Source organism: Brachyhypopomus gauderio, chromosome 13 (assembly GCF_052324685.1).
Source record: "Brachyhypopomus gauderio isolate BG-103 chromosome 13, BGAUD_0.2, whole genome shotgun sequence".
Lineage (NCBI taxonomy): Eukaryota > Metazoa > Chordata > Actinopteri > Gymnotiformes > Hypopomidae > Brachyhypopomus > Brachyhypopomus gauderio.
The window spans coordinates 23,882,048-23,896,556 of record NC_135223.1 but is presented as its reverse complement, the minus strand read 5'-3'; the positions used below and the strand labels follow the sequence as shown (position 1 = coordinate 23,896,556).

At 41.2% G+C, this 14,509-nt stretch overlaps 1 protein-coding gene across 1 annotated transcript; it reads right to left on the bottom strand.

The window, feature by feature from the left end:
- Positions 1–7,562: 7,562 nt before the first annotated feature.
- c1ql3a (complement component 1, q subcomponent-like 3a) lies at positions 7,563–11,620 on the bottom strand. Its single transcript, XM_076970514.1, has 2 exons — positions 10,352–11,620; positions 7,563–9,038 (listed from the first exon to the last, which is right to left on the bottom strand). The coding sequence occupies exons 1-2, from the start codon at positions 10,937–10,939 to the stop codon at positions 8,859–8,861; spliced, it is 768 nt and encodes a 255-aa protein (XP_076826629.1). The 5' UTR covers positions 10,940–11,620; the 3' UTR covers positions 7,563–8,858.
- Positions 11,621–14,509: the final 2,889 nt, after the last annotated feature.

Sequence of the window (14,509 nt, the reverse complement as noted above, 5' to 3'; positions counted from 1 at the left end):
ACAGTGAAGTACACGTACTAGTGAAGTATACAAAACAGTGAAGTATACGTAGCAGTGAAGAATACGAAACAGTGAAGTACACATAGCAGTGAGGTACACGAACCACTGAAGTATACGAAACAGTGAAGTACATGTACCAGTGAAGTGTACGAAACAGTGAAATACACGTACCAGTGAAATATACGTAGCAGTGAAGTACATGGACCAGTGAAGCACATGTAGCTGTGAAGTACACATAGCATTAAAGTACACGTAGCAGTGAAGTATATGTAGCAGTGACATAGACAAATCAGTGACGTACACGAACCAGTGAAGTACACGAAGCAATGAATACAGTAGCATTGAAGTACATGTAGCATTGAAGTACATGTACCAGTGAAGTATACGTACCAGTGAAGTATACGTACCAGTGAAGTATACGTAGCAGTGAAGTGTACGTAGCAGTGAAGTGTACGAACCAGGGAAGTACACATAACAGTGAAGTACACATAACAGTGAAGTACACGTACCAGTGAAGTATACGAAACAGTGAAATACACGTACCAGTGAAGTATACGAAACAGTGAAGTACACGAACCAGTGAAGTAGTCAAATGGCTGAAGTAGTCGAATATACAAGATTTAATTGCGTCTACTCTATGCAGATTATACATATGAAGATATTCTGAAGTACATGAATCAGTGAAGTACATGAATCAGTGAAGTACATGAATCGAACCAGTGAAAACGTATAGCAGACCACTGAGAGTTATTCAGCTATTGGGCATGAGGGCGTGTGTGTGTGTGTGTGTGTGTGTGTGTGTGTGTGTGTGTGTGTGTGTGTGTGTGTGTGTGTGTGTGTGTGTGTGAGCTGCAAAGTTAAGACATTGTCCAGCACCTGCACAGTGAAGTTTGATTACAAAAGCACATTCATTCTCATCTGACAGTTCACACTAAGATAACTTGGCCATGTACCAGATATGCCTACTTTTTTAACCACTAGTATTTCTTTTTGTCCACACCCCTAACCCTAACCCTAATCCTAATCCTAATCAGATGCACCTAACATGCAGATAAAACATGTCTGACACAGTGCAGTGTGAGCAACACCATGTGGACATGCTGGTGATACTGTGTTAAGCAAAAGTCATATTCATTAGCGCTTTGTTTGAGAGAGCAGCAGTCACACAGGGACAGTGTAACATGAGCTTCATGACTAATGGGGATGAAGGGTATTACCAAACGCCTGTTAAAATCCTCCTTCATCTTTTCCTGTCCTGCGTACACCTTCAGGCCAAAAAAGAATGCCATAAATCTGGCCTCTGCTCTGCATATTCCAGCCAGTGTGAATCTGCACCACTACGTCTGTGTGTGGTATGTGTTCCTCTGCAGGTTCCTGGGTTCTTAGGTAGATGGTACATATGGCATGATGTCTTGGGGCCAAGGCGTGCCACTACCGAGATCAAACACTTTCCCTCGCTCCTCTTTTGAAGTGAGGAACGTCATGATTTTGGTCTTCAAAGAAGTTTGGTACAGGTGGGTCTATATCTTCTTTTGCAAATTATCAGGATGCCATCAGGTTTCTATTTTAGCTTATCTTGCTTATATCAAAGATATATCATATATAATCTAAAAAAAGCATTTTATAGTATGATCTCAAATCATTGCAATATTGGATTTTTTTCTAATACTGCAGAAATTATAATAAAAATAAGAATCATCTATAAAATGGGCGATAGTATAATGTCAAAATGCTGATGGCCTTGAGAAGTAGCAGCAGGAGTTACTGTGACCAGTGTGTTTTTGCCATCAAATCCCCACTAACTGAACACAACACACTCTTCTACACCCTGACAACAAATGGAGATATCAGTGATATTAGAACAGACAAGAGGCCCTTTAAGCTACTTGGCACAATTTGCTTTGAGTTAATATTCTCCTCTCCGGGAGATTTGATAAGCATGGAGTGAAGTGAATCACATCCCTGTCCAAATAGTTCTACAGCACTTGTCACAAGTGATAAAATCAAAGGAGGAGAAAGAGCGCAGAGGTGGTATGTGTGTGTGTGTGTGTGTGTGTGTGTGTGTGTGTGTGTGTGTGTGTGTGTGTGTGTGTGTGTGTGTGTGTGTGTGTGTGTGTGCACGCATGTTTGTGTGGGTGTGTGAGTGTGTGCACAAGTGTGTGTGTGTGTGTGTGTGTGTGTGTGTGTGAGAGAGAGAGAGTGTGAGAGATGGAGAGAGACAGAAGCAGACAGAGAGAGAGATCAGGTGTGCATGTGTGCATTGTTGTGTGGCTTTTGGTGCATCAGATGGCTGACTCTTTCCTACATGTTGTATTTGCATTTTAAAATTACTCAAAATAGTATACAACTACAGAATTGCAAAACCTAAAGTTTGAATTTCTTTATATTTTCTGTGTGTTTTTGTCTGGATCACATTACTGCATAGTATTAGATAAATACATACATTCTAACATACATAAATATTTGCAGACGCTGGTACGCTGACATTTTTCAAGCAACTTATTCTGTTGAATCCACCCAATGCAGTTCTATGTTATAAGAATAAATATACACAATTATAAAGCTCTCTTTCTGTCTCTTCACATGACTGAATGAGATGGGATGTGGGTGAAGGTAATTGGGCTTTTTTTCGCTTTTGCAGCATGGATCAGTCAAAGTCCAGGAGGATTTTGGGCTGTCAGGGCCAGTTCCGTGTTGGGTTTTAATTATCCTCCTTGGAGCTCTGTCAGGGACAACTGTGTCAGCAGCCCAAACTGTTTTCCAAACAGAGCTTTAGAATCTCCGAGTCCATCACGGCCAGACAGGGTCGTCTCCCGTCACACTGAGTGGCTTGCTTTGTATTCACACAGACCACCAGAGACGAGCCTGGACTTCAGCCTAGCAGTCTACAAATCAAACCTCGGAGATGAAGAGCTGAATGAAGAAAAGTCTTAAGTGGGTCTCACCTTTGTGGAGGAGGCTGAGTTATATATAACTATATATATATATATATATATATATATATATATATATATATATATATATATATATATATATATATATATATATATAAAATCAATATATGTATTGATATATATAACTATATATATATCAATATATATATTGATATATGCCAACAGACATATTTCATGAAGTACATGCATCTTATAATAATAATCTTTATTTGTATAGCACCTTCCATACATACATGCAACTCAAAGTGCTTTACAGACAGGCATTATATATCATATCTCTCAACCCCTTATGACTAAATGTTACTTCTTATTTCAACATCTGGAAAATTCATCCACAGTTCCTGACCTTCTGTAATTAGAAAGGTGTGCATGCATCTGTGTGTTTATGCTTTATTAAGGTAAGACACTTTAATATATGTCAGCACATGAACCTGATAACAGCTGTTAATCATTTATCTAACAAGAACATTTGTTTCTAAATCCTCATATTTTCACTACACTCTTTATCTTTCTTTCCGTCTTACTGCTAAATAGTGAGATAAGAATTCATCTGGGTTATCAGAATCCACACACAATTTTCTATATCTCTGGGCATACCAATTTCCTCTATTGCAAGCACTGTCTGTATCTTTTAATATTTGTACAAAACTTTTCCCTTTATTACAAATTCTTGGTTTCATGCACTAAATTCTGAGTCCCGTGTTGAAACCTGAGACTGGGTTCCAGTGGAGCATGGAGCTGGTCTTGTTCTGAACAGACTGAAGCTGTAGGCTTCAACCATGAACACACTCAACACACTGAAGCTGTAGGCTTCAACCGTGAACACACTGAACACACTGAAGCTGAAGGTTTCAACCGTGAACACATTGAACACACTGAAGCTGTAGGCTTCAACCGTGAACACACTGAACAACACTGAAGCTGTAGGCTTCAACCGTGAACACACTGAACACACTGAAGCTGTAGGCTTCAACCATGAACACACTGAACACACTGAAGCTGAAAGCTTCAACCGTGAACACACTGAACACACTGAAGCTGAAGGCTTCAACCATGAACACACTAAACACACTGAAGCAGTAGGCTTCAACCGTGAACACACTGAAGCAGTAGGCTTCAACCGTGAAAACACTGAACACACTGAAGTAGTAGGCTTCAACCATGAACCGTGAACACACTGAACACACTGAAGATGTAGGCTTCCACCGTGAGCACACTGAAGCAGTAAGCTTCAACCGTGAAAACACTGAAGCAGTAGGCTTCAACCGTGCTCATCCTTGTTTGTAGTCCTGAATAAGTAGCACAACGTGTCAGCATTATAAATGCCCCACAGATATAATAGCACTCAGAAATAAAGCGTACCGATTGATTCTCCCCTCCCTCTCTGTTCTAGGCCTGCAGTCTTCTGCTGCCTTTTAACTCCTCTGCCAGATAAATGAGACACAATGTATTCCCATGGCATTTTTATCAATTTATATTGGTTTTTATCCCAGAACACTCCTTCTCTCAGTAATGGCACCTAGGGGTCCCTTGTATGTTTGTTAGTATGTGAGAGTGTGTGTTTGTGTGTGGGTGGGGTTGGTGTGGGGGGGGGGGTGTCATATTGGGTGGTATGGTGTATTGAGGGGGCAGTGAAAAAGATAAATAAGTTGAAGTTGTGTAGAAATAGCCTACCCTTTTATGGAAATACAGCACATGATGTTATGAAAGTGTCATAATCTGCCATTTATAAATCTTATTGTATACATGGCTTGCATATTGTGAACCTTGACTTCAAAGGGGTAGGAAACCATCTGTTTCTTTAATGCCAGCACTGTAGTTTGACCACAAAATTGTGTTATTCACATGCACCCCCCCCAAGCCAGCAGAGAAAGAGAGAGAGAGAGAGAGAGAGAGAGAGAGAGAGAGATGAGAGAGACAGTAGTAGGATGAGGCTTTTCTGGGCCATCGTAACAAATGTAATAGACAAAAAATGGGAGCAGGGAGCAAGAGCCCACAGTGGTGTTTCAACAGGGAACCTCTGCACATACACTCAGAGGAAATGTTGTAATCCTGCTTTAATGGATCCCCTAAACTCCACCACAAACCACGACAGCTTTTCAGCTTTGCTTCATGTCTCAGTCTGTGCAATATGTGTGGCCTTTATCCTTTGTCTCGGATGCCTTTTTCTCTGTCGTTATGTGCCGTGATGCCTTATGCACGAGAGGCTGTGGTAATAGATGATGATTGCAGCTGACGCAGCGCATCAAGACAGCAGATCAGGACGGTTGCCAGATCACGATTCAGTCTGAGGTCTACAATGACCTTTTACAATCCAGCCCATTCATTTAGCGTTTTGCATAATTAGCTCATAAAAAACTTTCAGGCATGCACATCAATAATCATACAGTGCCAAATAAATTTTACTTAAGAGTTAATATTTGAGCACTAAATATCTTCAGTATGTTCTTCTCAATATAAACTCACTTTCATTACTGTAAGGTTTGCACAGTCAGGTTTCAGGTTTACTGAAGCGTTGTGCAGTCTCGTCCTGCCACGTCTGATCTGCATATGTGTTAGGCTACTTTCTATAATGAGTTGTAAGACTCTTACCTGCCATTTGAGTATAAAAATTAAGTCAAAATGAGGGGGCGGGGCGCCAGCTCACCTCCAGGACTGTAGGTGTTGTCTGGTTCCTTCTGAGCTTGAGTGATCTGGCACTAATGCTCACTCAGGGGCCGGCTGGGTCTGATGAAGGATCGGGAGGGGCGGGTGTCTGAACAGGTTGCCCTCTCAGAGAGGATTCTGGTGATGAATGACACCCATTCAGCAGTAATTGCCCAAAGAGATGCCAATACTATCACAGACCTTTTCTAAAAATGGAAAAACAGCGTAAACTTTGGACAGTGTCATGTCAAAATCTTTTGTCTCAACCTTTTTTTATATAGATATAACAAACCCTTTGTGGGTTATTGATGAGTAAGAGAGATGTTGGTAACTAGGAAAAAATCAATTTCCATCCTCTAACTTTCTTGGACATATGTCAGTCAAGCAATGAACAAAGATCTGTGTTCCCTAAACTTTGGAGATGTGAGGTGGTCATTACGAGTAATTACGACTTCTGCTGCTGGACCAGTGGTGGCAAGATATTGATTCATTCTTAGGCAAAGGTCACTGTCATTTTAGAAAAAATGGAAGATGAAAGATTGAGTGACAAAACGCGTCCACATGAAAGTGCCACTGATATGTCAGAAATGGAGCCAAAGAGGTAGCCAGAGAAAAAAGATGTGAGCGTGCATGTGCAGATGCGAGTGTGTGTGTGTGTGTGTGTTTGTAAGCGAGAGAGAGAAAGGGAAGGACTGTTGATGGGTAGTAGGCAGAAGGAGTGATGTGCTCATTAGAGAGCTTGGGGTTTATGGGGTGATCTGAGTGTTCTACACACACTGAACTGACCTCGGGATGACCCTGCACTGATTGGCTAAGTTACACACCTCTGGGCAGTCTAAGAGAGTCTAAAAGAAAAAGATTGCAGCTTACATATTAGAACATCACAAAAATAAATCAAACCACAAAACTGGCAGCAAGAAGAAGAACATATTTGCAAACTTGGTCTGAATACAACAACATTCTGTAATGCTGCTGTAAATAGTTGCATATGTAGAAATGCACGAATAAGGCGTTTGTCCTTTGTCAAAGGTGTTTTCCTCACTGTCCTGCCTGCTGCCTAATCCACATTTCATCAAGCCCTTCTTTTCATGGGATTTATCTGAAGCTTCATACAGATGAATTTTGGGTGGCGAGGGCCCCTTCTAAACCACAAACATCTGACCAGCCTTAATAGGTTCTGAGAAACAAAGCAAACGATGAATGTGTGTGGACCATCTCCTGTCGTAACCCTCAGATTGTGGCCAGTACAGCCAGGCTGCTCCTGACACAGTCCCAGCGCTGTGCCTTGGTGCGTGGGTGGGAACTATTGTTCAGACATGACACGATGCTTGATCCAACTGCCAGGCCTCCTGGGTACACAGCACAAACAGGAAGCACTTACACCCATGCACAACAGGGGCCTATGTCATCACGAGAGTCATGGGCCACAGGACTGCACTTGCTGTGTTAATCACAAGAAACAGATGTTATAGGGTATAATCCAGAACTACAGAATTTTCTCTTGGGGTCGGAGAGAGTGGAATTAACTAGGGAGCATATCTGAGACACAGTTCCTGATTAATCTCAATTATAGACACCAATGGTTCCTTCTTGGGTTTAATGTGACTTCATGGTGGAGACAAAGGGAGAGGGGATAGACCTGATTCCCCCATAGTACAAGAATGAAAACCTTCTGACTGATGAAGAGATGATCCCGTATCTGTGCCATATTTTGACAGATTTGCCTCGGTGCCTATATAGTTCATAAGGAGAAAATAACACAAGACTGTTTGAAATGTCACAGTCAGTAATGCTGCATGGGAATCTAGTAACTGACTAATTGCTTTAGTTTTGCACTTAGTGCAGATTTTTAAGATTGACAATGGTTATATGCATAAATCAGAGAAATACACATATCAGATTAAACTTCCATTTAATGGAAAAATGTGTTTCATTCTATACAGATGAAGTGTACTCTGGGAATCCAAAAAAATAATTAAAATAAAAATTTAATCTTCTGTCATTACACAATAATTCTTACACACTGTATTTCTGAAAATAAAATGCAAAGGTTTTCAGTACGCCATTCCCAAAACACTGAGACACTCCAGTGCTTTGTAGACATTTTAGGGGAAAAAAACTATATGTACATAGAAAATAAGTGATATCTGTAGTCACATTCGCTGATTCCCTTTTATATAGACACACATTTACATATCAACACGTACATTCTCCATAGTATTCTTAATATCACAAAGCACATTCATCCTCTCTTCAGGAAATCTATGTAAGACAGTATTTCTACTGTTGCATCTTCATCACACTGCTGAATCTGAGCTTTGTAATATATTTAGCTGATGTATGGAGATAAAAGAGAAACTGGCTATACTGAAGTCATATACAACTCTGGAGTGAATAATTCATTTGAAATTCATGCTGCATTGTAGTTAGCCTACCATGAATACCTATTAGAAAGATCAGCTGTTATTCTACACTTCTAACCAACGTGCTAAATCCAACTGTCGCTCCGTGTGCCATGGCATTATTAGTAGAACTTTAACAACATGTTACGAAGTTCAGATGTTCAACTGCGACACGTAAACCAGCTCCAACCGAGCAAAAGCAACAGATTACATCAAAATTAGAAGACTGGACCTCAACAATAATCCAGCAGATGTCTAGCTTGTCTACCGCCCTTCCAATGAGATTTGCTGATCTCTGTCTGTGCTATGTATATGACAAGAAATCGTAGTTTAGTCTGGGATAAATTAGATATGGCCTTCAGTCATAAACATAGTCAAACGTCATTCATAAACTACTTTAGGCGTCAGAGTTGCGGCTCAATGCTGGACAAAAGCTTGATATGCAGGTAGTATTGGAAATACGAGCATTATAATTGTTAAAGTTATTGCACATTTAGTTTCTCATTTTCCATCTTATAAAAAGTCTCTTGCCGCTAGAGAATCGATTTACACTTGGCCAAGCCATGTACTGCTTGCGTAATACGCGCACGCACTTTTTAGCCAAGAATTTGTATCACCGTTTCCCTCTATTTACGCGGACTATCATTTGTCCTTTGGAAAATAAAGAGTTGACTTTCTGTCTGTTTCCGAATTAGACTTGGAGGAAACGGTGTTATCCCACCCACACATTCTTACCAACTTCTTTGGTGACGGGACGTTGTGGATGGCGGAGTGTGTCACTCTGGCCCTGGGACACTTGGCGACATGAGAAAGGAAAGGTGAGACGCGCTGGAGTAGCTCAGGGGGGGACAGTGTCTTAGTCGGCGTAGATGATGAACCCAGAGAAGGTGCTGTACTTGTTGTTATTGCCTCCGTGGGCTTTGCCGCCGTCCAGTTTGATGTAGACCTCGTCCCCGGGCTCCAGGTGCAAAACAGCGCTGTTGCTGGCGTAGTCGTAATTTTGATCCGCATCTTGGGCGATGGCGCTGGCGCGGACCTGTGGTGAAGATATGCTGCTTAGTCAAGCTACTTGGACTAAATTACATTTAATTCAGGAATATTCGCACAATTACTGCCAGATTCAATGCGTTTTCTAACATATTGCGCAAAACAAAGTTCAATACCACGGTCAGAACTAGAGGAGATTTTTTATTCTAGTGTTTGTGGAGCTGCTGGGAAAAAATGACCATAATCAACACAAATGATAAATAGGAACCACATGAATACGACGAAAGAACGTTTCACTGGACATTTCTTCTCTATTAAACCATTAATAATTTAAGCAACGCCTCCAAACTTAGTTCTGGTTCTGGTGTAAATACACACATCACCTCTTCCTTAGAAACCCATCATTTAAGAAAAGGCAGTATTAAAATGCAGTATTTATGAAAATACAGTAAGAAAAGGTTATTTATTTACCTTATATTTCTGATCATAAGTAGGCCTTAAATTGCCATTCAATTAAATATTTCAATTATTTTTAGACTGACACAAATAATAGAGTATGGTATTTATTGGGTTCGTGTAGGTTCCATTGTTATATATTGATGAATTTGTTTAAAATATATATGGAAGATTTGTATGTTTGTCCCGAAACTGAAGTGGGGTATTAGTGCAGGTCTGTGGACGTACACAGCGCTTCTCTATTGCCCCATGTGTGTTCATGCCCAAGGCTGTTAAAAAATTAAAAACTAACAACAAACAAACCACTAATAACACAAACAACAATAAATGTCTGTATAGGTCTAGTTGAGAATTTTGGTGGTGTTTTTGGTTTGACTGTTAGTGCTGCTGCTGGTTCTGTTTTAAGGAGATTAAAAATGAAACCAGGACAAAACGAGCACGGTCCACGGATGAATGAAGAACAGATCTCATTTTTATGGGATTGTATGATTGACGTTTCTCATGAACCGATACTAAACGAGCGTCAACACATCCTTAAGAACATTTTTACATCTAAATGCTCGCAACCCAATAATGGCAAACTATTTCTCCATCGAGTTGTTTCCGAATTACACTCTCCTACATAAGCAGTAATAATGCAATCATGGGCTGAATAATAAATTGGGAAATTCTACAAGAAAGCTTCTGCATCTGCCTAGAATCAAAGCATTAAACTATACGGAACGACTGAGAAGAAAAGCTGAGGGTTTGATTAATCTTACAAAGTCTGCACCATTATAAACGTTAATATGCACAGATTACATGTAGCCCACCATCGAACAACAGGTATTTCTAGAAACTTAACAAGCTGAATGCGAACTGAAATGCAAACGATCAATCATAACCCCCACAATCTTAACATCTCACCTGATTGTTCTTACACAGATCTGCCCACATGCTGGTTCCGTCTCCGCCCCGCATCAGTACGTGGTACGTGAAGAAATATATCCCTGGTATAGAGCAGGTGAATTTTCCAGTCGTTGGGTCGTAGTGATTCCCCAAATTAGTCACGACGTCGTCAAATTTAAGTAGCTCGTAACCCTCGTGTTGCTTTTTAAGGCCTGCGTAAAAAGCAATTTTGGGGACGGTACTGTACGTCGCAGCGCTGATCGCGCCGGCAGCGTTTGGTCCCGGTGGTCCAGGTAATCCGGGGCGTCCCGGGTCTCCCTTCTCTCCTGGTGGTCCGGGCGGTCCGGGCGGACCCGGCTCCCCAGGTGGGCCCCTGGGCCCCACCTTCCCCGGGCGCCCCGGTTCTCCTTTGGGTCCTTGTATAAAAGTTGGTAATGACTGCATGAGGTTATTGTCTCGCACCGTGTCTGCCGTAGCGGTGCTTGTTGGTGATTTAGTGCCATAAGGGTCGCAAACCATTCTGCAGGTTCCGAGCATCTCGTAATGTGCAGAGGTTCCAGCAGAGTTGACTAAAACTGGGATCAAAATCACCAGAACTAACACCATGACGACCCCGAGCACCCCGGCCACGATCAGCCGCTTCCTGCCGACCAGCCTCGTCAGCGCAGGGCGATCCTCTTGTCTGCTTTTGGGCGAAATCTTGCTGGTTGATGAGGAACCCCTAAGATGAGAAAAAAACCGAACCTATTCGGTTTGTTAATGTTAATGAACCTTTTTGGGTTGGGCCCAAACAGCACTTTTTTTTCTTCTCCCGCTTAACTTTTTTTTTGTGCTGATGTTTGCTTATTCAAGTCTCACTAAAAGTTTTGCCTTTCCCAGGCTTAGCTCGCTTTAGTCGTCAGAGATTTAGGAAGCACCGTCTTCAGCATCTCTCGGAGTCTGCACTAGATCCACGGCCACGTGCGGATGCGCGCGGCGAGTGCAGCTCCGGCGTGCCAGAGAAACGCTCTTATATCCCGAAACACGCAAATCCTCTCCAAAGATACGCAGATTCACTCGTCTTCCTCTGTGCACAAAGACAAGCTGAAATGGCAGGGGATAAGCGCACACACAGTTTACCTTCAGACAGAAGTAGATGTTACCCAGATCTGGAGAGCAGGAGAGCCTCTGCGCGCGCTGTGGCCATAGCGTAAGACAGAGGAAGAGGGAGGGAGCACCCAGGCGCGAGCTTATAACAGATGGAAACTGAAGACAACGGCCGACACCCGTGCTGCCATTCTGACATCTCCTTCCGTTCAAGTCCAACATTTACGTCAGAAGGAATTACGTGTATCAAAAGAAAAAAACGAAAATTATTTTAAACAATTTAAACAGGAACAGTTACATTTGGGTGTTATAATTATTTTGAAAACATGAAGAACTGATCCATCCATCCATCCATCCATCCATCCATCCATCCATCCATCCATCCATCCATCCACTTCACTTTACTTTACTTTACTTTACTTTACTTCACTTAAATTAATTATCAAAGATACATTAATCAAATAAAAAATGCTTGTCATAGCCTTGTGAAAATGTGAATATTGAAATGTTGTACTTATGTCTGTTGTGGAGACATATTGTATTCAGGCCCCAAGAATGAGCTGTGAAGGTAACGGTGCGATCATTAACATGACACCTTTGCCAATAGTATACTTGCAGGTGATATATTGCCCCCACAGAACACAAGGAGAAACCATTCGTTGAGAATCGACTCCCACTCACAAACAATCACTTGCTGCAGCAATTTTGTTTTTGTGATTTTCTTACAAATTCATGTTGCTTATCTAAACTAATATTCCAGAAGTGTGGAAAGCTATTAATTTGCTTATATATTTTTGCCCACATATGTGTATTTATATGCTACAAAAACTTTACATATAAGTTTTCAAACAGGTTGTAAAGAAATGCAAAGGTGACACGGCATGACACTTCCTTTTAGATACAGCAAGATCTAAAAATCTCAGAAACTTTGCTTTCATTTCAGAGCAATAATAACACTGTGATTACACTCTTATGACATTTCTACTGGGATACCGATGGTTGATTTTGGAATCTAGAATGTATTCTGTAAATTGAAAGAGGTTTAGCACTTTGTTTTTCAAAACCTTCAAATGTAATGATGTCAAACACTTTCATGGTGATATCTATGCTCAGGTGAGGAGGTTTTGAGGTGAGACATGACTGACCCTTATTTCCTCTCATTAAAATGGGGAAAACAGAAGGAAACAAACAATAAAGACTAAAATAATAATTTAATTGTGCACACTATAAATTTACAGTAATATTTACTCTCATTTAATCTGACTTTTTACACACTTGACCACAAACTTCCCAGGACGGAAACATTTGTAGTTCATGTGTTCTTACCCGTTTTGGCATAATACTAGAACCGTTTAATGTATGCTTCACTTTATTCGTACAGGAATTCTATGTTCTTATTTAAATCAGACGTGTCCTTGAATGATTAAGTCTTTGCATAGTAATCTGGAACAACTTTGCTTAGATGTCTGCTGTTGTCATGCTTTCTGGACTAAACCATACAGAAATCAAAGAGAGAAAAAAAGTAAATATGCTTGTAAACTCTTCCACAACACAATGTGAAATCATACCTAGTCTTCTGACCTTGGATTCGAGATAACCTAGTCAAGCTTCTGCTTCATATTGTCCACTAACACCCCCCCCCCCCCCCCCCAGATGGCACAGAGCATGCTCTGTAGTGCTTTACCTCACCTTCATAAATCAACAGCCAAAAATCAATGGGTTTGGTTAGCCAAGGAGCCATTGTGTCCTTGAGACTGCGAGATGCATAGACAAAAACGAAGATATCCACTTAAACAGGATGATGTAAGTGAAACTAAAACAAACCAAACAAAAATACAAAAAGCAATCACAACAAACCAAATCTACACTGCTTTCCCCAAATTGCTCTGACTTTGGGTGAAGGAAAAAGAGTAGACAAAACGATTACTTTGAAAGGTCAGTGAGTAATTGATGTCAGAGTCTGGTATATGGCATGCATAATGATCCATTGCAACAAAGAGTCATTTTTAAACCTCAACATCCCAATTCCTGTTGACAATGACAGAAGGATAGGACAGGCAAAGATAAGAAGGCAGAGAGCTGAAGAGATTGATTGTGTGAGGAACCTGCCCCATAATGAATGACCTGGAGTTTGGTACTAACTTTGAAACCACACTTTCATCTTTCCCAATGCTGGACAAAGTAGGTTCAATGTGGGTATGAGTGTCTCTGTGTGTGTGTGTGGTGTGGTGTGGTGTGGTGTGGTGGTGGTGGTGGTGGTGGGGGGGGGTATACGGTGTTGCCCTGATGGAGACCAGACGAAGTTTAAAAAGGAAAAGAGAAACACTAAAAAGACGGAGAGATGAAGGGAGTGACAGAGCGGTGGTGGGGAGTGTGTTGGGTTGTGGCATACGCTCAGCGGTGTGCTGAGGACAGATGTGCCTGCTGAGTGTGTGAGTGTAAGGAGAGTGTGAATGAGGAGGACAGGAGGACACACACAGCGTCTGAGACAGGATAATAATAATCAGAGAACAATAACAGCAGGGAGAGGTGTGTGACGGGACCTCTCAGGAGTGTAGCACAGACCCTGTTTACCCACACACACACACACACACACACACAAAGCTTTGTTAGGCACATAGTAGTGAAAGGTCAACGCTTTCTTCTCCTCTCCTGTCACTGAGGCGGGCAGGGCCATGACATGGCCTCCTATAGACAGATCACTTCTTAGAGCTGTGTTGATTCCCCATCAGGGTTTCAGATCACACACACTATCTTAGCAAGTACAATATATATGTAAACTTCCAGTTTCCAAGTTAATTTGGTGAACCTTCCATGGTTTTTCAACCTAATCTTTATCTGACTATAGCAAGTAGCCCTGGACAATAATGTTTATGTGTCCCTGAGCTAAGAATAAAATGGAAAACCTGTTGATTCAAAATGCTTATCCTGGAATACCATGTTCTTGAATATCATAAACGTTTGCACTGTAACACTAAGACTAATAATAAAATAATAAAATTTAAAAAATGTCTTGCCAAAGCAATATTTGTCAGTGTTAACTTTGATGAGAGGATAAACCTGAACGATTCTTCTGGGTATGATGAGAGT